Source organism: Pimephales promelas, chromosome 20 (genome assembly GCF_988280905.1).
Source record: "Pimephales promelas chromosome 20, fPimPro1.hap1.1, whole genome shotgun sequence".
Classification (NCBI taxonomy): Eukaryota; Metazoa; Chordata; class Actinopteri; order Cypriniformes; family Leuciscidae; genus Pimephales; species Pimephales promelas.
Window position 1 is genome coordinate 29,019,894 of NC_142788.1, and position 24,391 is coordinate 29,044,284.

At 38.7% G+C, this 24,391-nt stretch overlaps 2 protein-coding genes and 1 long non-coding RNA gene across 3 annotated transcripts; 1 reads left to right on the forward strand and 2 right to left on the reverse strand.

Moving 5' to 3' along the window:
• Positions 1–1,369: 1,369 nt before the first annotated feature.
• Positions 1,370–9,404, reverse strand: LOC120463624 (cytochrome P450 2B1). The gene is made up of 9 exons (XM_039652873.2): positions 9,166–9,404; positions 8,875–9,028; positions 6,630–6,782; positions 5,764–5,924; positions 4,645–4,818; positions 4,406–4,547; positions 3,588–3,775; positions 2,774–2,915; positions 1,370–1,787 (listed from the first exon to the last, which is right to left on the reverse strand). The coding sequence occupies exons 1-9, from the start codon at positions 9,358–9,360 to the stop codon at positions 1,597–1,599; spliced, it is 1,500 nt and encodes a 499-aa protein (XP_039508807.2). The 5' UTR covers positions 9,361–9,404; the 3' UTR covers positions 1,370–1,596.
• A 1,548-nt stretch (positions 9,405–10,952) lies between these two features.
• Positions 10,953–12,254, forward strand: LOC148970674 (uncharacterized). The gene is made up of 2 exons (XR_016147990.1): positions 10,953–11,603; positions 11,955–12,254. It is a non-coding gene; the product is annotated as an uncharacterized LOC148970674 (long non-coding RNA).
• On the reverse strand, positions 12,158–23,914 carry LOC120463625 (cytochrome P450 2B4). The gene is made up of 9 exons (XM_039652874.2): positions 23,697–23,914; positions 23,403–23,562; positions 21,592–21,744; positions 21,183–21,343; positions 18,883–19,056; positions 16,984–17,125; positions 14,638–14,825; positions 14,424–14,565; positions 12,158–14,339 (listed from the first exon to the last, which is right to left on the reverse strand). The coding sequence occupies exons 1-9, from the start codon at positions 23,889–23,891 to the stop codon at positions 14,155–14,157; spliced, it is 1,500 nt and encodes a 499-aa protein (XP_039508808.2). The 5' UTR covers positions 23,892–23,914; the 3' UTR covers positions 12,158–14,154.
• Between the last annotated feature and the right edge of the window lie 477 nt (positions 23,915–24,391).

The following is a 24,391-nucleotide window of genomic DNA, read 5'->3' on the forward strand; positions in this document are numbered from 1 at the left end:
GAATATAAAAATAGTTTTATTGTTACTTCATTATTATTTATTATATTCTTCCTCACAGCACAAATGGTGCACGACAAACAAGCAAAAAATAAATAAATAAATAAAACAAAATTAAATGTAGCCTACAGCTAACATATACAATATATATATATATATATATATATATATATATACATATATATATAAACAATATAAAGAATATATATAAAAAACGTTTAATATTTTTTGTTGTGTACAGCACAAATGGTGCAGGACAAATGAAATAAAAACAATTAAAAATCTGTTTATTAACTCTTCACTGCACAAATGGTGCAGGATTAAACGAACAAATAAACAAATAAATAGTAAAATAAAAATAAATGAAGTAAACTTAAACTAACAATGTCATTCAGATAACCATAAGACCCTTTTTATGCGATTAAACCCCATTGACCTTATCATTGTGTAGTCGGGCAGAATGCCTCTCGTTCTGAGGCTGGCTGTAATAAATCACTCTTATCTGTGTCTGTGTGTGTGTGTGTGTGCTGGAAGCGATCAGGAGCCATGACACTGAGATTACCTCTGGAGTCACAGAACCCTGGAGAGAACAGGCTGTGCTCCTAACCGCACCTGTGCTTGTATCTTAGACACTTACAGCTCAAGACGACCTAAAACACACCAAAAGCGGATAGCAGGTAAGTAAATGTTTTCCTTTACCATTCAAGCACAAACAAGACTGACAACATTGGAGTATTTGATAGATTCATAATTTTTAAAGCCGCTGACACACTGCCTGAGGAAAGTGACAGCAGTTCTGAGGTTTGATTTCTTGCATTTTTAAGTGTGCTGTGTCTCATTGTCTTCGACCAAAAGGTAAATTTGTTCTTTATTCTTTAAACTATTTCACCAAATAATTAAAAAGTATAAAATAATATACATTTTTATACAACGCAGTCTCATCCCAAAAAGTCATACAACTGACGTTTTGGCACGTCTTTTGACCATACGTCACTATTCACCTTTTTAGGGCCCCCTTAAACGTCGGTAGATGAGGTTATGGGATCCTAACTCTACCCCATACCTAAACCTAACCCTAAACCTAACCCGTCACCTAACTGACGTTAAAGGTAAAGCGTCAGTTGTATGACGGCCCGGGATCGCCATCTACCGGCGTTTAAGGGGGCCCTAAAAAGGCGGATATTGACGTATGGTCAAAAGACGTGCCAAGACGTCAGTTATATGACTTCTTGGGATGAGACTGTGTTACTCATTCATCCTATTGTCGATGTACCATCTCAATGGGTTTTGGTAATACATTATAAAGGTTAAAAAGTTACAAAGTGTGGCTTTAATGTTCACTGTTACTGAGGAAAAAAATGAAGAGACTATACTCCCTTTAGACTTTTATTTGTAGTAAAAGCATTTCACTATATAAATCAGATAAAACTACATGTGTATACATTTATTAAAAGTATAATGCATTATGTATTATGCTATGTAAAAAAACTGCTTAAATGTTTAAAACTTTTTGCCACAATGAAACTAAAAATTGACCATTCTTGTTTATGGAATATTTCTTGTGTGATGATGTCAGTCTGAAATATTTCGGGTTTCGGGTCACTCTTCGGTATCTCTGCTGCTGCAGATGATGTTGAAGGTCTGAGGAAGGCGAACAAAACCAATGATCCCATCCATGTCCAGAGGCTGTGCATCTGGTGGCCAGGAGAAACGAATCCTCTGTAGGAGAGACGTGATGAACAGGAAGAGCTCCGTCCTCGCCAGCGTCTCGCCGAGACAGACCCTCGGACCTGATCAACCAGCACAGAAATATTCAGGATTCATGTATTTGAGTTGCATATAGAATTTCCACCCATTTAGATTACAGAGTTTTAAAATAAACAAACCAGTACATTTAATGGGATGCATGCATGCTAATCATTCATAAATGAAACGACGATGATTTCTAAACTCAGAAAATCAGTTTATTTGTATGTGATTTTATTTAAAGCTACACTGTGTAACTCTTTTAGTTTATTCTTAGCTAAAACACTTAGTTCTTTCAAAAAATATGTGGGCTCATTAATGTATATTTACTTGGTTCAAGTAATAAAGTATTCTCGTGAGTGTATAATATGCCATTGAAAACACATACGGGTAAGGGTTTCTAATGTCGGCCGCCATGTTGCCCCTCCATCTTGAAAGTACATTAGCCAAAGAGGGACATACCCGTTAATTCAAGCTTCGCCTTTCGCGTTTACGTTTGAGTCAAAAATCATGGACGAGGTCGAACTGGAAGTTAATCTTGGACTACATTGGCCACCGTAGGAGTTAAAACGAAATCGGAATTGAGAGGAACAGAAACTAATATTCACTGGATGGTCATATACCTTTTCACCACTAGATGGGGGTAAAAATCACACAGTGTAGCTTTAAATAAAAAATAACAGTTAAAAAGTTTGCATAGCCGTGGAACAACCAATATTCAGTTGTGTGAGACAAACTGGATTATTGATGATAAATATATGAACCATTGTGCATTTAAAACACATTCAGTTTAGAACACATTACTATCACAGAAATCATACCCGTTTCATTTTCGTATGACTGACAAATAGGCTTCACATTGCGTTTATAAGTTTGCTTTGTTAAAACGGTGTAATCCACATGGATGGATATTTTATATGAAATTCAAACATTCAATAATCTTCAATTTACGCCTAGATATTCCTATTTGTGTGTAATATATGAGTCCAGTAACCTTTGTGTTTAATAATATCAGAAATAACTGACTCACCCAGTGAGAACGGGATGAAACACTCCGGCTTGCTGAAATGTCCGTTCTCATCCAGGAAATTCTCTGGGTTAAAGGAGTCGGGATGCTTCCAGTGCTCCTTATGGCTGAAAATTGCTGTTAAATTTGTTAGGATCATAGTTCCCTGTATGAGGAAAGTTAGAGCAAATTTAAGGGTTAATGGTCTTACATTATAATATCACTTGTATATTTATAAAATATTAATTTAATTGATTATACAAGTACATCACATAACTTTATTTAATCTTAATATAATATCTTCTCTAGTTTCTTCATCCTTACAGTAAAAGAATTACTAGAATTTTCTATTTATGACTGGGAAATCAGGTTTTTACAAAATTACAAAATTAAAAAATGAAACGAATCTAAAAAAGAATCTATTTAGCGTATTTTTAAATATTTTTAAGTGTCACTAAAAATAATATCACAATTCGAATGCATGAAAACAAATCTTAATGGCCCTTTAAAAAAATTGTTCTTACGACAATTTTATTATTTAGATTTTTGTCGGGTTTCATGCCAACACAAAGTTGGCTCACTGCATATATGTATACAGTAAATATCAGATGTGATTTATGAAGAATTGGTTATTAATAACTCTGAATGTAAGGCTGTGAAAATCCTTAAGGCCTAATGTACGTAATGTTGTTTGTCAACGATTAATTCTGGCTCAAAAAAGATCTGACAGTCAATATGAACGATTCAAACATATTGCCAATAAAAAGCAGGGAGGATGTCTATATTTTCAGTGCATAATTACTTAGATAACTTAATCGATCAAGGCTCCGTTCTTTACCTGAGGAATGTCGTATCCTCGTAGTTTTGTGGGCTGAATCGTTTCATGAGTCACCCCCATTGGTACAATGTTGGCATGTCGCTGAATCTCGTGAGCGGTGGCATAGGTGTACGGTAGTTTGTCACGGTCATCCATGCTGGGCAAGCGGTCGTAACCCAACACCCGAACAATCTCCTCGTGACATCGCTCTGTGAGAGATAAAAAGGTAATTGCAATTCCTGGCGCTTTAAGTTTAGTAGGAGTTAAAGATTTGCGGTTTGTTTCTTAGCAAACCCAAAGGCTGTTGGTGTTGAAAATGGTGAAAAGGCCAATAATAGACAGACAGTGCATCTAAATAAATCGCTCATTACACTAAATGGTTCTGAATGGGCTATATGCACGCATAAATTCCGCATTTGACGCAAGGATGCTCGTCCATTTCCGGTTGTGGAGATTAAAGCGGAGGAAAACGGGATTATGGCAGAGTCTTCAAAATTTACTGTCCTCCCGTCTTTGAAGCAAAACGTACATACGTTTAGATGTAATTTTATATATAGTTGTTTATTTTATATAATTTTAAAAAGAAGCATAAGCACAACGAGGGGTTTGTTTTATCCGTTTTTGTGACTAACGTTTCTTTAGTATGGACGGAGTATAAAATTCAATATAAATTCTCGGTATTGCATTGGAGTCTACGATCGGCGGAAGTTATCGAGCATCCTTACACCTGCACCGGAAATGCAAAGCAAACTGTTTCTAGGCCTGGTGTGGGACTTGATTATAACCTGCCCTCCACACCAAGATTCCTGTCGTACACTGCTAATGTTTAGCTCTAGTACCTTGTACATCTGGGTTCTGAATCAAGTAGATGAGCCCCCATCTGATGGTGGTCGCTGTGGTGTCGGTTCCAGCCAGGAACAAATCAGCTGTCGTCATTATCAGGTTCTCCTCATGAAACGTGGAGTTTTCCTTGGACTTTTGCTGCTCCAAGTAAAACAAAAATATCAGTTTACCACAGCTAGAAAGGGTCTAGATTTACATATATGCATTTCAGTTCAGTAGCTAACTGTGATCTCACTTTCTCGATCTCCAGCAGGTAGGCATCAATGAAGTCTCGCGGGCTGTCTGGATTCAGAGTTTCTCGGTGTTCTTTAACGTGTTCCTGGATGAAAGCCACTAACTCATTGGCATTCTGCTTGAACTTCTGGTGTGGCCCAGGGAAATGCTTGATGATGGGCACTAAATGGAAAAACTAAGAAAGACAAAAGATGATGGGTGCCTTATGTTTCAAATATTTTTCCCATTTGAGACTTTCTTTCAGTGCACTTTATTCACTTCATACAAAAATTATTATCATCAAGTAAACATTTTTTCAATATTAAGTCTATATTTTAACTTGATGTTAAAAGTTGAGGAACATATGGAAGTTTCATCCATCGCTTCCATAACTTGGACTTCATCCATTACAGAGTAATTTCTAGTTTATAAAATATTTTATGGCAAAGTATAACTAAGTATAGTTTGAAATAAAAATGCAATTAATAAATAAAATATATTGAGCCTAATTTTATGTAATATAATATGTACTGTAGCTACTGTAGCTTTTTTGACTCATCAAAAAGTTCATTAAAAGAGATAGAAAAACCAATCCATATATATTGAGTGGCTGAGAAGTCCCATTTTTCTGAAGAGACACGATCGCTTTATATGATGAACAGATTTTATTTTTGCTTTTATTCACATCTAAAAATTCATCAACACACACATCAGTTGTGTATGCTCACTTGACGTGCAAGAACCAATGAGGTTAATTCTCACACTTCAAGAAGGTTCCATTAAGCTTCTTTTATGTTCATGCATATAATATGATGTATCATATAAAGTGATTTAAAAATGTTGACTAAACTGCTCAATTCATATGGATTACGTTCTTTTTAAGAACTTTTTGAAGCGTCAAATTGGTATTATTGCGTATTACTATACTTACGGACAGAACTGGCTCAGATTTTATTAAAGAAATCTCAATTTGTGTTCTAATGATGAACGAAAGTCTTACGGGTCTGGAACAACATGAGGGTGTGTAAATAATGACCGAATTTCCATTTTTAGGTGAACTAACCCTTTAATCAATAAATTAATAAAATGAAAATAATAATTATTAATTTCTGCCGAAAAACTAAGAATGTGATGATCATACCTGTGCTAGAGCTGACCCTGCAAGAATGAATTGTTCATTCAGGATCTTCAGAAGGCGTGAGAAGCGTTTGTCGTCATAATCGAAGCGATCTCCAAACACGACGGAACAGATAATGTTGGAAACTGCATTCTGTAATGCATGCTGGGGGTTCATCGGCTTGCCTACAAATAAACATGCATCAGTATGAGTGGAAAAAGAAAGTGTTTTTATATCAAATTATTTTAAATAGAAATTTGAATTTAACTCTTTACCCGCCATTGACGGAATATTTCGGCTTTCTGTGTTTTCACTGTTATACGGTAGGGGGCGCTATAATAATACTGAATCTCCTGATCAAAACACAGGCAAAAAAGAAGCAGAACAAGCGATTGCATATGTTAGCAGATGTGTTTGTAAAATAACGCAATCAACATTAAACAGTATATAAATCAAAACTGCCCAGGACGGGAGACTGTGAAGCTTTGGGGGTGTTGATGAACTCGATCTACTCCATCTGTGTTTTGATCATCGTTCTGAATCTGATTCGGACGTAATCTTTGACAAAACCGGAATTTTCTAAATTGTTTTACTTACTTAGCATACAAACGTTGATTAAAAAAAGAATGCATTGAGCTAGAATAAAATGTTTTAAAATATTTTTTGTTTGTCTAAAAGCAGAGGCTCTGTCCTTTCTTTTGATATATCGCATGTTTATAGTGCATGGCGAGGAAAGAGTTCAATTTTGAAAGCATTTCTAAAAAATTATCTAAATATCCATGACATTTAAATACAAAAATGTTAATGTCACTACAAGAAATGTTTAAGAAAGAATCATTTGGATGATTTTTGACAAAGATGACTGGAATGAGTTCTAATAAAGGTCATACCTTCTGCTTTGAGCATTTCAGAAATCAGATAGCGGCTTTCCTCTATGACACGATCTTCTACTGATTTCTTCCCCAGGCCAAAATTCCTGAGCGTGTGAAGAGCAAACCTTCTCTGCTGCCTCCAGGAGTGACCAAACGTGACCATTATTATACCTGAGAAAAACAGAGAACTAATCCAATCTAGTTTTAATCTCAAATGTGATCTATTGCTAAATTGGTAGTCTCATTTTTGAAGCAAAGTGACTTGAGATCAACCATACGTCATAAAAAAAAAGGTTCTTTATTGGCGTCTATGATTCAATGAAGGATATCGTATGTCTAATGAACCTTTTTATTGCAAAAAAATATTCTATAATTCTATAAATCAAAAATATTTTTCAAATCTTCCTTATGCTGTGGGAAATATAAATATATATATATATATATACACACACACACACATACACTCACCGGCCACTTTATTAGGTACACCTGTCCAACTGCTTGTTAACACTTAATTTCTAAGCAGCCAATCACATGGCGGCAACTCAGTGCATTTAGGCATGTAGACATGGTCAAGACAATCTCCTGCAGTTCAAACCGAGCATCAGTATGGGGAAGAAAGGTGATTTGAGTGACTTTGAACGTGGCATGATTGTTGGTGCCAGAAGGGCTGGTCTGAGTATTTCAGAAACTGCTAATCTACTGGGATTTTCACGCACAACCATCTCTAGGGTTTACAGAGAATGGTCCGAAAAAGAAAAAACATCCAGTGAGCGGCAGTTCTGTGGGCGGAAATGCCTTGTTGATGCCAGAGGTCAGAGGAGAATGGCCAGACTGGTTCGAGCTGATAGAAGGGCAACAGTGACTCAAATAACCACCCGTTACAACCAAGGTGGGCAGAAGAGCATCTCTGAACGCACAGTACGTCGAACTTTGAGGCAGATGGGCTACAGCAGCAGAAGACCACACCGGGTGCCACTCCTTTCAGCTAAGAACAGGAAACTGAGGCTACAATTTGCACAAGCTCATCGAAATTGGACAATAGAAGATTGGAAAAACGTTGCCTGGTCTGATGAGTCTCGATTTCTGCTGCGACATTCGGATGGTAGGGTCAGAATTTGGCGTCTACAACATGAAAGCATGGATCCATCCTGCCTTGTATCAACGGTTCAGGCTGGTGGTGGTGGTGTCATGGTGTGGGGAATATTTTCTTGGCACTCTTTGGGCCCCTTGGTACCAATTGAGCATCGTTGCAACGCCACAGCCTACCTGAGTATTGTTGCTGACCATGTCCATCCCTTTATGACCACAATGTACCCAACTTCTGATGGCTACTTTCAGCAGGATAATGCGCCATGTCATAAAGCTGGAATCATCTCAGACTGGTTTCTTGAACATGACAATGAGTTCGCTGTACTCAAATGGCCTCCACAGTCACCAGATCTCAATCCAATAGAGCATCTTTGGGATGTGGTGGAACGGGAGATTCGCATATTGGATGTGCAGCCGACAAATCTGCGGCAACTGTGTGATGCCATCATGTCAATATGGACCAAACTCCCTGAGGAATGCTTCCAGCACCTTGTTGAATCTATGCCACGAAGAATTGAGGCAGTTCTGAAGGCAAAAGGGGGTCCAACCCGTTACTAGCATGGGGTACCTAATAAAGTGGCCGGTGAGTGTACATGCATTTTAAGAACTATTCACTAAGGTTCTTAAGGGAACCCCAATTTAGATTTCCAATACAATAATATTTTATATTGAGAAAGTTTAGAAATGATGAGACCAGGAAATCTCTGCAAACGGTAGGGGTTCCCAACGGGATATTCCTGATGGTCCTGTCTCAGTATGAGAAGGCCTGTCCTGTTATCTTGTCTCACCGGGTGAAAACTCCAGCTGAGCAAGTTTGAACACCTGCTATTTTAATTACCGAGACCCTTTGTCTTGGAGTTCTTGTCTCAGTGCGATATGTCCTGCACAGTCCTGTTCTCGGGTCTCATTTCAGAGGGTCTCCACCTATATGTCATCCCTCCCCCTTGAAATGTATATAAAACACAATGTATTTTGCCTTTAGTTAGACTTGGCTAAGATTTTTGGACGAAGCAGACTACAGTGATGGAACAGCAATAAAGAAGAAGAAAAAGGTTTAACACTGTGAAACAAACCCCCCTTTTGGGACCTATATTATTAAGAGTAACTCTAAAATTTAGAAGGAAATGGAACAAAATCCACATTTTAAGCATCATAATACCATTTTACTCACCAAATCCATTAGTTAACCATTCTATAAGAGGCATAGCCGGTCTTCCAGAAAAAGCTTCCTGAACCAGGGCTTCCTTCGTGACCTGGACTGTGTTGAGGATTATCATTGGTGTCCTCCCAAGATACACAGTGGACATTTCTCCATACTGAGACAACTAATCGAAGAACATTCACAAATGCATTTAAACTTAGAAAATGTTTCTGAACATATGTTTTGTATATTAAACATCTAATTTCAAAATAGGTAAGAGGTCAATGATAAGCCCACAGAAAGAAAACAGCAAAGACTCACAGATCTTATGTACTTCATTGGATTCTTCAGAAAATATGGTAAGGTACCCACAAACGGCAGAGGTCTGGGACCAGGAGGAGTTCGACCTCTGTAGGAATTAATCCTGACGGTCTCGAACAGAACCAGAAAGATCAAGCCCAGAAACAGAGCCAGGCCTACAGAGGCCAGGTCTAACTTCATCAGAGTCGCCCACATGATTGCTTTCAAGACAAACACAAGAGCAGCGGACGACTGCGGGCTTTATAAACAGAGCCAAAGAGGGTGGAGACAGTGAGAGAGTTTAACAAGCTGTTAACCCTTTCAGCAGTTAGTATTACTGATTTAGGTAATACTAAATAAAGGGCAGGCATAATAAGCTTTAGTTTCCACCTGCACCTGGTCATCTATAGTATTTATGTTTCGAATGATTTGATGATTTGATTGATTGATTGAATGATCTGTAAATGACCAAACCGAAGAAATGAAATGAAAATGATTTGATGAATACAGCTATGAAACCTGGGTCAAACAAAACAAACAGAAATGATTTGCCTATAACACAGCCCTGCTGCATCTTGAAAAGTAGCCAAATTTGGGAAATGATCTAATATTAACTCATTTGATTATGCCGAGTTCATAAATATCACAACTAGTTTTTATTCTCAATTTCACAGCACTGGAAGAAATCATGTCAAAACTTAAGAGAATTCTGTTCTTGTGGGTGGTCTCATAACCATTGGGCGTCGCCCCCAAAACCAGATGCAAACCATTGGGTTACAGGAATATGCCCAACACAATTCCAAAATATTTGGAAACAGACCGTTTCTTACCTGGCTCAGAGGAAGAGATGAATCATGTTTTTGTAGTAGTTATTCATGATGATTAAGGGAAAATACAATACGTCTCCACCTTATGGGAGGATGTCAAAAGCAAGAATGCTAAGAAATGCATCAAGTTGTGAGAAAGTGACATGCTAGAGAAACAGGCACTCTTTTTGGAATCAGTTTCCCAAAATTAGTAAGAAACAATTATTGGGTTTCTATGAACATTCAAACAGAAGGTTTAGACTTTGCAGACACCTATGAGAGAAGGAAAACACTCCCGTTTCCACTTCATTCCCAGAGAAAACACTTTAAAGTTCACAGTGGTTTCCAAGTGTTTGCCACACTAACTGGATGACTAGCCTACAGTAAATGATTGACTAGGCCTACCATGATGTCTAATCACAAAAGATTATTGTTCCTCATTAATGACATGCGCCTGCAAAAGATGTAAAGAAACAGTACAACTTGGACAAAGGTGAAGCAAAGTTCAGTCAAAATGATTAAATGAACAACACAACTAAGCATTACACATTTGACGGTACCTTGGTATTGCAAATTATAATAAATAGTGTGTATTTTAAAATACCCTACATTTAACGAACATCTGATGCAACCTCATGCAATAAGTCATAGCATGATGTTCAATAAACGAGTATAGTCTATAGAACATGAATTGGGCTATTTTTCTTCCACTTTGGAAGTAGATGGTCACTGCTCAAAATAAAAGGCATTAATCAGCAAGTGTGCTTTTATATTTACTTATTTAAATTCACCTCAGAGGTAGAAGTTAAAGTAAGCCTATCTAAAATATGTAGTGGAAAAAGGTCAATGAGAAGTGAGCTTGCTTTGATCATCATGAAAACTGTTGTTGCTTCTCACAAGCCTGATATCTCTCATGTAGAGCATCGCATCGTCGAATTCAGATTATTATTTTTTGCCATTCGTTTCCGTGTTGATAAAAGGCGGCGTCTGCCTGCAAAATGAGGAAGCCCGTAATATAAGTGCTCTTCTTTCTGGGGAAACGAAGTAGAAAACGAAAGTATAAGGTTTGGTTCGCGAATCATTTTTAGTAGAGGTTCTTTGTAGTGAATCAATTAAACCACAAATCACACGGAAGCGTAAATGCAGGTATAGCCTTCAAAGAGTGTAAATGTGTGATAACAAAAAATAGACTAGCATGGATTTACCATAAACATGCCACACACTTTGCTTTTTGTTGTGTGATATCAACAAACCGAGAATTATACCAATGAAATGGTGGAAAATCGCTGGGATATGTCAAAAGAATCGCTGAATCATTTTAACAGATTCACTATAGTTTCGTTTCGGTACAGTAAAATGATTCGTATCCAAATGAGTCATGTGTTAGTTTCGATAGGCTACGTTTAAATGTCAGGTGTGGTGTTTAACTTCCTTCAAAGTAGGCTGATATATTTCGTTTTTATTTTACTGATTGATTCACTGCAGACGCGACACCAAACGGGTCAGTGTCTATTACTTCACATTTCATAAAAGAAGATTGGTCACTCACATCGCAGTCGTTAAAGATGTCACAGAACGGTACCGGAGGTTCGGGTCACACGACACTGTACAGTTCAGTGCTCGCTAAAGGAGCACCACCATCATCCGATACAAGTGAGTTAATGACAGCTCATTTACTGATACTTTATTCCAAAGAGAAGTTAACTCGACAGTTTAGCTAACTTACACAGTAAGTCTGTGAGGGTAGTTTATGAATCAAAATAGTTCCATGGTTACCTTTTTGTAAGAGGACATTCAATCTAACGTTACATGTAGACTGAAATATCCCCTTACAAAAAGGTAACCATCTTTACTTTAATATCCCAGACCAACAACTTTTAAATACAAAATTGCAATTATGCTGTTGTTGTGCATGTTGTAGGCTACTGTACAATTATTGTGGGACAATAGTAACCAGATTTCTTTCTCTATATAATATGACCTATCCATCCACCCATCAATCAGAACCAAGCACTGACCTGATGAAGCTGAAGAAAGCACTTCGGGATCTGATGGTCCAATATCCTTCAGGCATCACTTTGAGTAAAGCGCGCAGGTCCTGCCCGCTCCTCCTGGACTCAAAGGTTCTGAACGACTACGCTTCTGTCCGCCAGCTCTTGAAATCTATGCCTGATGTGGTCAAACTACAGGGATTAGGTGTCCAAACATTCCTTATCCCCGCAGACAATAAACTACAGCTCAGGATGACAAGTCAATAGACTCTGGAGGGGTAGCCAGTGTTTATGGATAGTTATCCCTCATTACTCGACCGTCAAAAAACAAGATGACCAGAAGACCAAAGCAGCCGCTTAATGGGAACATTTTCATTCACTAAACTGTGACCTCTCCAGTCTAGCCTGGATGACCAGACAATAGCAGTAATAAGGATACTTGGATTTTTTTAAAATCTTTTTTTACTTTTGACCAGATGAAGAATTGTACTCTAAAATATATAATAGAAATCGTCGCTGTTTACATCTTTGAAGAACACAAAAGCACTTAATTATTGAATGTGGTCACACACAACTCAGGAAATATCTGCTAAACTCGTGGTTTGTTCTCCTCAGTCTTAGCGTATGAGATTTATATGATTGATTATAACTTTATATAGTGATATTTATACATTTGAATTCCTCAAATGTTTTAGAAGAAATGTTCAAAAATTTATTTTTCAATAAGATTTATTTTTAAATATACTACATTTGCATATAATACATGTATTCTCCTAAAATGACAAAATATTGTCAAAAAATCTGCATTAAATTAAAACTTTGATTTAAATCATTTGTGGTTTTACTCCACTCATATGAATTGATTTTTGGGGGCATATAGATACTGTACCATTATGATGCATGAACTCAAACAATTTCAAACATGCACACTAGGGTGTGTTACATCTCCACGTAAATAGCCATACATCTAGTTTAGACCTGTACAGGTTTGTCTGTAGTGATATAAGCTATCATATGAGAGATTACATCAGAGAAAGTGGTATTACAGTACTGCAGTCATTTATTGTGAAATTCAGGGGTTTACACTTAGTAGTAATAGTACACAGTGTTGTGCAAGTTACTTCCAAACTGTAATACATTAGGTATTACTTGTTACTGTTATTTAAAAGTAATTCATTACCTTACAATATTAATGTCCCAGAATTGTAATGCGTTACATTACTCATGTATTACTTTTCAGTTACTTTCACCAAAATAACTAAGTAGAACTTAACTTTGGGGCTGTAACGATAAGCAATATGAAACCGAAATCGCGATTCGCCATACGACTCAGATCCACGAACCTACAGAATCGCGACACACCTCTTCCAACTCCAGCGTTATTCTCCTTACCGTCCAGATCCAATGCTGCCTTATCTTTAAATTAGGCTATTAGTATTATCTGAAGTTAACATTATAAAATACGTAGACCTACACCACAAAACTAGTTGAGGATAAATTATTTAAAATTGGGGAAGTCCAGCATTATGGACATGACATTTGCAGTCAAAACTTGAAATAAAAATTCTCAGAAAATACATGTATTGAAACGTATATAGGCTACTTCCTTAAAGGACTCCAGACATTAGACAAATATCAGTCTGTTTTATTTTTAATATTAGGGAAAAGACACACATTCATGCGTGACAAAAAAAAGAAAAGAAATAGGAGGCAAAATATATTTTTTGTAATTCTGTTAATTACACTGCGCAAATCGGACGAGGAAGGGTTGGCTCTCCAGTCTCCATAGAACTTAAAATATTCATTTTATTTTAGTTTTCGTGTTCGCATTTATGAGGAAAAAACAATGTTACAGACGCGACCGCTCTGAACTGGCACTAAAAAACTGCTTTAAAACTTTCACATAGTCTGTTGCCTTTAAGAAGTAAAAGCAGACAATAAACTGTAATACAACTGTAATACAAGCCTCACTGAACATGTAAAATATTACTGAAAATTGATTAGTAATGCCTTACACTACTGCGTTACAGCAAAAAGTAATATGTTACTGTAATGTATTACTTTTGTAATGCGTTACTCACAGCACCCATAACTATTAATCTAGAATATAATTCCTTAGCTAAAACATTAACATCAAGTTTTAAAGCCGTCTAAACCAGCTCCAGAAGCTTTGGAAACTCCATGAATGCAGGAAAGGTTCCTGATGGTCAATCTTAGGAGCCTCTGCTGTGGCAGATGATGTTGTATGTCTGAGGAGAGCGGATCACACTAACAATGCCATTCATGTCTGGCTGCTGCTCACCAAGTGGCCAGGAGAAACGAATCCGCTGCAAGAGAGAAGTGACGAAGAGGAAGAGCTCCATCTTAGCTAGAGTCTCACCGAGACATACCCTCGGACCTGATAGATAGAGATAAAACACAATGGGTTTTAACCTAGTTGGCTTTGCTCTTGATCTACTGCTATCGTAGTCAGGTGACTCACCCAAGGAGAAAGGGAGGAAAGACTCTGGTTTGAAGAATTTTCCATTATTGTCTAAGAAATTCTCTGGGTTAAAAGTGTCTGGATACTTCCAGTGCTCCTTATCAGTTAAAATTGCTGTTAAATTGGTCAGTATCTCGGTGCCCTAGAAACATGATGTTTGTTAGTGGAACAATTTCAATCGAGGAAAACACCACATCCAGGCTCCATTCATTACCTTGGGAAGGTCGTATCCTCGTAGTTTTGTGGGCTGAGTTGTTTCATGAATCACGCTAGCTGGTACAATGTTGCCAAAGCGCTGAAACTCATGAACAGTGGCGTATGTGTACGGTAGTTTGTCACGGTCATCCATGCTGGGAAAGCGGTCGTAACCCAACGCCTGAACGATCTCCTCATGACATCGCTCTGTAACGTCATTAATGTTCAGGTTGACTCAATGAAACACTCTGGTGCTTTAAATCCTTACTCTGACTCAAGCAATGGTGTGTTTGGGATGGGGCCAACTGTGTACTACAATGAAAATCTGTTTAAACCTAGTTGTGTTTACATATAATGCAATATTTTTTCCAATTCAGCATTTCCATTTGGCTACCTTAAGACTCTAGAGCTTTGAAGCTAAGTAAAAATATTACAGTGCAGAACTCTTCATTGAGACAAAAAACCAACAGGGGAATCATGGCAACTGGTAAAATACACATTTGTGCATAAGACACATCGTTGCAAGATTGACAGAAATAAGACCAAGTGTCACTGGTTTTTGTGCATCTCAAAACCAATTGTGACATGCCATGTCATGTTTTGAATGAGATTCGAGAGCTGTGGAGAAGGGGATTTTCAGTGAATAATGACAAAAAATTTGGTCTGTTTCTTAACCCATTTGTGACGGAAACATTACATCTGCAACATTACATCTACCGCAGCATTACGCAACATTACATCTACCGCCGGTTACTGCGTTGCGCAACTCTGAAACTCCTGACGCAGCATTTTGTATTCGTCAAACTTTTCATGACGTGCAGCATAAAACGCATTGTCATTGGTTCAAATACACATGAGGTGGGTCTTGTCGATTGGTCTCTCATAAAATGAATTGTTCAGTGTTGGCATGTTTTAAAATATTATTTGTGATATTTTATATAATTGATTTATATTTTTTATTAAATTTATTTTTTGAGAATTTTTAGAAATTTTTTTTGTTAAGTGAGTTCCAAGGAAGCGTGTTTAAATAAAAGCTGTGATTCCTACCTTTAAAATGTATTTTATTTCATGTTTCTAAGTGCTACAGAGGCTTAGGCTACGTTCACACTGCAGGGCTTAATGCTCAATTCCGATTTTTTGAAAAAAAAAAAATCGATTTTTTTGCAAGGCCGTTCACATTTCCAATTAAATGCGACCCTTTGTGATCTCCTGTGTGAACGTGAAATGACCCAGAAGTGACCCGCATGCGCAGAAGATTAATCAACGGTCAACGACGTCACTTGTTTTTTGCGGAATAGTCCTTTTTTTCCATATGTTGCGAGCTTTTGTTTTATTATTATTATTGCCACAGCCCATATACAAACACAGACAACAATTATTTTTTCGACGGACAAAGTTTGCACATAAATGTAAGATTTTTCCGATCCTCACCGAGGCTCGTCATAAACCCTGTTTAATTGATAGTGCGCGTCCTCGGCGCTCCTTGCTTTGTCGCCGGCGGCCGCGGTGCGACACTGGTGGCTGGTGTTGCCAGATTGGGTGTTTTTTCGCTACATTTTAAAGCATGTTTATATGTGTTTTAGCCAGGTTTTCGCCTGGAAGGCTCTATAGAAATCAATCTGGCACCCTATGCAAGTCATACTGAGAGAGAGCGCACGTTCACAGACACCAGAATGAACGTGTTCACAGTAATGTTCATCAGGCAGTAATACAGTAGCCTATATGAACGCGTTCAGGCACAACACTGGGGAAGAGACACGTCTGCAGCGGCCCATAACAGTGCAGAAACGCGTTGGAGTTAGCGTGTATTGGCTAGCTACAGGTGCGTGCAATGACGTGCGGGTCGGATATATGTGACCTGGCCGTTCAGATTGAAGTCGCATTTCAAAAGATCGGATACATATCGGATTTGGACCACATACCCAAGTGGCCTGGGTCGCATTTGAAAAGATCGGATCTGTGTCGTTCAGACTGTCATGAAAAAAATCAGATAAAGGTCGCATAGGGGCAAAAAAATCGGAATTAGGTCGTTTCAGCCTGCAGTGTGAACGTAGATATTAAGGTTTTAGTAGACGTTGACAATTCTTAGTATTTTTTCAGAAAACCCTCAGGAGATAAGGACATTTATCCTAGAACAACATAGGTTTTTATAGGCGTTTTTAGCTGACGTTTTAAAAAAAAGTAAATGGGTTAAGCAAAGCAATTGACTTTGATAAAAGACAGAATTAAAATGCATGCAAACACTTTACATATCACCTTTGTATCTACATTTATGTACTTGGCAAATGCTTCTATCCAAAGCGAATTACAGAGCATGCAATATATACATTTATCGGTTCTAACATGCAATGTAAATCCTAAGCACCTTGTACATCTGGGTTTTGTGTCAAGTAGATGATCCCCCATCTGATGGTGGTCGCTGTGGTGTCGGTTCCAGCCAGGAATAAATCAGCTATTGACATAATCATGTTCTCCTCATGAAACGTGGAGTCCTCGTTGGACTTTTGCTGCTCCAAGGAAAACAGAAAGCATTTTGGTTTATGCTTGACTACGTATCTAGCAGCCTACAGTGATTTCACCGTCTAGGAAATTGTTGGTCCTGGAACAAAATTCCTATAAGTGTTAGAGATGGAATTCACCTTTGGCTAAGCCCCGCCCCCCTTAGTTACTGTTGCTACATCTGTCAAACTTCATCTGCGCTCTGCATGGCTTATGCTGTAACAGCTCTTCTGCTGAAATGTTATCAAACTTTTATAAAGCACTAAAAGCAGCAAACAAAGTGTCCGATAGAAGTAGGCAAAAGGGGCTGCGATATGCGGTCGAAAAAAAAAAAAAGTCATTTCCGCATTTCCTACGAATCGAGACGGAGGCTGTTACTAACAATATCAGGGAGCAACACATGCAAGCTGGGTAGGTCTCTATTCACTTCTATAATCGTTATTACAAAGCAAACGGACTACACGAGTATAAAGTTGTATTTATTAGCAGCATGTGCTAGCGTATCAACAACCGGTATGAGAACCGAAATCATAACCTAAAACATTATAAAACTAGTTTAACTTCACACTCACAGTAAGGTTAGAAGTAAAAAAAAGATGTGCTTGTTGATCTTTGCGGGGTTTAGCTGACTGAGGACGTCCACACAGTTTCCAAAGACGACACTTGTCAGGATTTGACTTCGGTTTTGGGAGGGGAAAAAACGGACACCCTCCTCCAACCTCTCTGGGAAACGCGTATCTGTGTTGCAAATGCCCGAGGCACAACGTTTAACCATATTTTGGATAAAACTACGACGGTAACAGCCTGCCGAGACCAAAAATAGGAGACACCTGTGTTGAAAGTCAATGGAGCGCTGTGAAAAAGTGTCGGAGTCTGTGTGGGAGCTCGTTCTTGGCTGCGCTGTGATTGGTCAATCTACATTCTAGGGCGTGGCTTAGCCAAAGGTGAATTGGGGCTTGAAGAACCTTCAAATTTAAGGGGTAGTTCGTAACATAAGAACTTGTGTTTTGTGGTGTCCTGTTATTCAGTGCAATACTTACTGAGACCACTAGAGGGGGAAGTATTAAGAGGGAGACAGGAGATAGAAGAGGGTAGAAAAAAGGGTAGAAGAAAAGTAGCACGAGGTGTGAGAGGAGAAAGAATAAAGAAACTTGTAACAGGTTCAACTGCCTGCTGTGGCCTGGCTTCGTATTGATACCCTGAACATCACAAATTGGCGAGGAGGCGTCCCACAATAGGGGATTATCACGCTGATACGTGGGACTTCCGGATTCAGTGATCTTTGTGCACTGCCACTTCTGTTGACTCACCGATCTCGCTTCTCACCAAAGTTTATTTACACGGCATCCCTGGTAAATTAGTCTGATTCACTAAAGTGCCGGCTGCAAACAAACGTCACGTGCTACCTTGTTTTATTTTAAAGTTTTAATCCAGTTCTTCCTTAAACTCAATTCAGTCGGGAATCCATGAAAATTTCCGTAGGGTTGGCGTTGTTGGTTAGATTTACAAAGTGTAACAGAGCAGTGACATATATAGCCTTCTTCTCAGCCATTGTTAAACTGCGTCGGAAGTGGACATGCAAAGTTGACAAATCCCGCCCACGAAACCCGGAAGGGTGATAATCCCCTATTGCTGCAAAGATGGCATCGTCACTTTTTCTTACCTGCGATCCCGCGATATTGATACCCTGAACATCACATGTTACTTGGCAAAATAGTAACTATCATCAAAGAGTGGATTAAACGGTTGGTCATGATGATCTCACTTTCTCAATCTCCAGCAGATAGGCATCAATGAAGTCTCGTGGACTGTCTGGATCCAGAGTTTCTCGGTGCGCTTTGACTGATTCCCTGAAGAAAGCCTTCAAGTCTTCGCCGTTCTGATAGATTTTCTGGTGTGGCCCTGGGAAATGCTTGATGATGGGAAGCAAGTTAAACACCTGGAAAAGAAAAAGACTAGAGATAACTATGCGGCATTAACAGCAGAAGTTTCGTTACAACCCGCTCCAAAACACCTGCCTAGAAGTTTCTTTCAATTCTGAAGACATTTTCTGCATCCTAAATCACATTCTCTCAGTGTAGGCACTTCTTTTGAGTAATTACTTTGTGAGCATTAATTAGGCAAGTCCTGCCACTCGGCCGCCATCTTGGCAACTCCTCCGGGCAGCGATTTCGGACTAACAAGACCAGGCTCCTATCTAAATGAATGGACAGAGATTCAGAACTGAACTTTCACTGGTCAACAGGACATAACAACGGCTTGTAGAGAAACAGTAATAATAATAATAAATAAAAAAAAATGGCTGAAAAAGTTTGATGACTTTGCCTCAAAACGAGGTTTAAAACGCCTTTTTCCCCACAGGTTGTACTTTTACTGCACATGCGCAAGGTGTTCTCTCCCTCGCTACTCGGTTTGAAACACAGTATTGCTGCGTTCAAGTCATCTCGTATAGATCATAATTACAAGTTGAACGCACTTGAACGCCACCACAATGTCGTAAATACCAGTGGGGAGCTCCGATCGGTACGAGTTGGGGGCGTGTCAGTGAGAAACGTTCATTCAACGTCTGTTGACGGTAAAATGGTAAATAGACTGCATTTATATAGCGCCTTCATAGACCTAATAGCCACCAAAGCGCTTTACATTTGCCTCACATTCACCCATTCATACACCGACGGCGGTGTCAGCCATGCAAGGCGCCATCCAGCTGGTCGGGAGCAGCTGGGGTTAGGTGTCTTGCTCATGGACACCTCGACACTTGGTCAGGTGGAACCGAGGATTGAACCACCAACCTTTCGGTTCGTAGACAACCCACATGAACCACTGAGCAACTGCCGCCCAATGGCCGTCACGGTAAATTTTAATTGAATTTCAATGTTTACTCATTGACGTTGTAAGGCTTTTTCATTTATAAAGCAAGCTCTCTGCACAAAATATGATATCCCCAGATAGCAAACTGACATTGAATCAACGTGGAAATATGACATCGAAACAATGTTGGTCTGACATAGTTTTGCTCATCGAATTGACGTTGAACCGTCAGACGCGTCATTCTTTCAAAACTAACGGAAAATCAACTTAAAATCAACGCGTTGTTTCAACGTTATGAAAACAAACCAATTTTCGATTTTCATTTAGCTTTGAAGAATGCCGCGTCTGACGTTGGTTCAACGTTAATTCGATGAGCAAAATCAACGTTGTTTCAATGTCATGAGAGAAGTCATTTCCACGTTGATTCAATGTCAGTTTGCTGTCTGGGTCATTATAATATAAAAATTAAACCTAATGATAGAGTTTACATTGGCTTCATAAGCTAAAAAAAACATAAACACCCTAACATAAAAAGAAAACACACCTGATGCGCATTCTTTGTTCTTCATTTTTTTTATTAGCAGAGTTAACAATCATTGCTGTATTTTCGTGTAATTCATTAAAAGAAGGTACACCGCCATTTTGCTCCGACGAAACTGACTTGAACGCACCTCGCGTCGTAAACACGACTTCCCACCTCGTACGTACGAGGACTTGAACGCAGCACATGTGTCCGCTACTGCACGCTCGCTCTAGATTCCGGGAGATTTTAACCGCTATTAATCTGCGGGAGACTTCCAGAACTTCCGGGAGACTTGGGATGGCTGATATTTGCACAACTAACACATATCAAATGCCGCCTTTTCAAACAGTAACGTACTCTCCGCTGTCGCAAACCTTGTCGGTGGAACCAGACGATAGGCTTAAATGTTTACCAGTTTGACTGTTAAAAGCAGACGATTGGCTGTCCAGCGGGATGGGCGGGGCATGTGCATACAACCGCCATCTTTTGTGTTACGGGTTTTTCCAATATAGTTGTATTGAGGATTGAGGAAGTGGCATGTCTCTATATAAATAGTCTCTGGCATTAATCAAGAAACAGGAGCACTAACTTTTCAGAAAGCTGAGGTCTTATTATTGCTAAAGATTAACGATGCAATGTGTCGATAACCAATGGGAATGCATAGAGTAGAACAAGATCCGGTTGGATATTAGGACAGTTAAGCAAAAAAAAAAATTAACACTTGCTCATACCTGCCCAACAATTAACCCTGAATAATTGATGTTCTCCTTCAGGATTTGCAGAAGGTAGGCGAAACGCTTGTTATCGTAGTCAAACCGATCCCCAAAGACGATGGAACAGATAATGTTGGAAACAGCATTTTCTATTGCATGTTGGGGGTCGAAAGGCTTGCCTTCAACAAAGAAAACCACGTGTTAGTTTTTGCAAGGAGTATTTAAATAGTTTAAACTAAAATCTGGTTTAATGGCATTTGACGCTAGCCTAAACACTAAGGCACTTGAAATGTTTTGGCTAAGAATTCACGTCCATGTATTTGCGTTAAGTAGCATGTTTAACGTTTGCAAAGTACGAGGTGGGCGTGACAGAATACAGCACCTCTAAACATTGAAAACATAGTCACACATTAAAATCCTCAAAAACCTTCTGATTTGAGCATTTCAGAAAGCAGATAGCTGCTTTCCTCTGTCACGCGTTCCTCCATAGACTTCTTTCCCAGGCCAAAGTCCCTGAGTGTGTGCAAAGCAAACCGTCTCTGCTGCCTCCAGGCGTGACCAAATGTGACCATTATTATGCCTGATGGAAAGAGAACAGACCTTATGAGTTATGAGGAAATACACAGACAAGTTGAACAAAGAAAACTGATACATCTACCAGCCCCAAACATCTTGACTAAGTCCACGTTGACCTCGGACTCATTGGCTGGAAGATTCCCAGGTCTAGACTAGCTCTAGACTACTTAAGTAGGGTTGGGTATCGAGAATCGAGTATCGATTGGAACCGAGACTAACTTTTAGTTTTTCCCGGAATCGTTCAAAAGTAAAAATTTCGATTCCTAGTTTCAATATTCACAGTCCGCCGAGCGGAAGAAGAAACCGCTGAACAACACCGACGAAGAAGCGTCTACCGGAAGTGTTGGCATAACCACGCGAGTCGAACATGAGTACCTTACGTCGGCGATCCAAAGTGTGGCTTCACTTTTCTAAAAATAACGAAATCTCGGCAAAATGCAAAATTTTTGACAAAAGGAGTATTTTTACCGAAGGAGTATTTCCTTCAGAAAGGCCGTTGGTTAGCAAGGTTAGCTAAACTTTTTTGACCCTGCCTCTTAAAAGAATCGGAATCGAGAATCGTTTGGAACCGGAATCGAAACAAGGAATCGGAATCAGAATCGTTCAAATTCAAACGATACCCAACCCTATACTTAAGCAGTGGTGGAGGAAGTACTGAATCTCAGTACTTAAGTAAAAGTACAAATACCCAGATAAATATTTACTTTAGTAAAAGTAGAAGTAACACAATGACCACCATACTTAAGTAAAAAGTAAAAAGTACTTTATTTTAAATGTACTTTAAGTATTAAAAGTAAAAGTACTTGCATAACAATTTATTATCTTAATGTCTATTTTCTAATGATTAATAAAACATTTAATTCTAACTCATTCAACCTAATAGCCTACTCCTATAATGATGTTTAATAATGATGGAAAAAAATGTCACCATTTCTGAAACAAGCTTGCAATTAGGCAATATACACATCATGCTTATCCTTACTATATGTTAATAACTATGTTTGGCAGTAAACGAGAAGAATTTATGGTGTAATTCTGAGCCTCTTGGCTTGCCATAATCCTAACCAAACCAAACATATATTACACACGGTGTGTTTCCTATGCATGTAAAAACAAATTTTCGCGTATGAGTTGCACGATAAACACACTGCGTGTGAGACGCATTTAGTGTGACCGGGTTGATATACTGTATCTATGGCAACCAAACAAACGTCACTGGTGAGACAAACGTGCAACGAACGGACGGTCAGATTACGTTTTGGCAGGGGAAAAAACTGATCAGAAAATGTAACGAAAATGTAACAGAAGTTGTAGAAATGTAGTGGAGTAGAAAGTATAATAATTGCTGCAAAATGTAACGAAGTAAAAGTAAAAAGTATGCACTATTTATTGTACTTAAGTAAAGTAAAGATACGTGAAAAATGTACTTAAGTAAAGTAACGAAGTATTTGTACTTCGTTACATTCCACCACTGTACTTAAGGCCCACATTTATGCAGTCTTGAGAGGTTTCAAGAATTAACTTCACTGGCTGGTATCTCCACTAGCTTCAGAAGACTATATAAACCATGCAAGAAACTTTTCATTTTCCAATTATTTCCCTTTTCCCATTTCATCAAAACTTGGATGAAGAAGCTCACAATAAATGCAACGTATTACTGACCATATCCATTACTGATCCAGTTTGGAAGTGGTACAGGTGGCCTTCCTGAAAAAGATGAAGCATTTTGGACCAGGGCTTCCTTCGTGACCTGGATTGTATTGAGGAGTATCGCTGGCTTCCTCCCGAGATACACCGTGGCCATTTCTCCATACTGAGGCATCTACTCAGAGAAGATTTAACAGCACTTCAACACAAAGACATCATCTCACTTGTGAGCGAAGTCAACATAGCTCAAGCATAAGGTGAACAAAAGTTATCTTTGCACAAAAACAAAGCCTCAAAGAAAAGACTCACTGATCTCAGAAACGCCATTGGGTTCTTCAGAAAATATGGTAAGGTACCCACAAACGGCAGAGGTCTGGGACCAGGAGGAGTTCGACCTCTGTAGGAATTAATCCTGAAGATCTCGAACAGAACCAGAAAGATCAAGCCCAGAAACAGAGCCAGGCCTACAGAGGCCAGGTCTAACTTCATCAGAGTCGCCCACATGATTGCTTTCAAGACAAACACAAGAGCAGCGGACGACTGTGGGCTTTATAAACAGAGCCAAAGAGGGTGGAGACAATGCCAGGTCATGCTTCTGAAATATATTATTCATTACTATTAATGCTACAGGGTTCTAAACAATCAAGACATGAAGAAGATTATACTTCTGCAAAACACTAATTTTCCTTTATAAACATACAAGCTACTGTAGACTTAAGGGAAGAAGTTAATTCAATGCAAAGCAGCAAAAGTTTAGTAAATAACTGACTATCTCAAAGCTGTCTACTACATGCCAGTGGAAACAAGTTCTGCCATCCTAATCTCTTCTTTGTTATTGAGTAGGCAAAAGGTCTAGAAAGGGGTGTAACGGAGACTTCATAATTATAGCAAAGGTAAAGCATGTGTTTTCAGGTCAGATTGTTGCATAGTCATGCAATGTCATTTTATACATTATGAAGCATTTAAAAAAAAAATCACTACAAAAAAAGATGTATAGAAAATAA

What these genes read in the sequence shown, in the direction of transcription:
- LOC120463624 (XM_039652873.2), bottom strand. Translation starts at nt 9,360, where the DNA reads ATGTGGGCGACTCTGATGAAGTTAGACCTGGCCTCTGTAGGCCTGGCT. An exon ending in ATGGTTAACTAATGGATTTG is followed by an intron (nt 6,783 to 8,874) that starts GTGAGTAAAATG and finishes TGTTTTTCTCAG; the next exon opens with GTATAATAATGGTCACGTTT. An exon ending in TTTCATCCCGTTCTCACTGG is followed by an intron (nt 1,788 to 2,773) that starts GTGAGTCAGTTA and finishes CTGGTTGATCAG; the next exon opens with GTCCGAGGGTCTGTCTCGGC.
- LOC120463625 (XM_039652874.2), bottom strand. Translation starts at nt 23,891, where the DNA reads ATGTGGGCGACTCTGATGAAGTTAGACCTGGCCTCTGTAGGCCTGGCT. An exon ending in ATCTGCTGGAGATTGAGAAA is followed by an intron (nt 17,126 to 18,882) that starts GTGAGATCATCA and finishes TCCTTGGAGCAG; the next exon opens with CAAAAGTCCAACGAGGACTC. An exon ending in TTTCCTCCCTTTCTCCTTGG is followed by an intron (nt 14,340 to 14,423) that starts GTGAGTCACCTG and finishes TCTATCTATCAG; the next exon opens with GTCCGAGGGTATGTCTCGGT.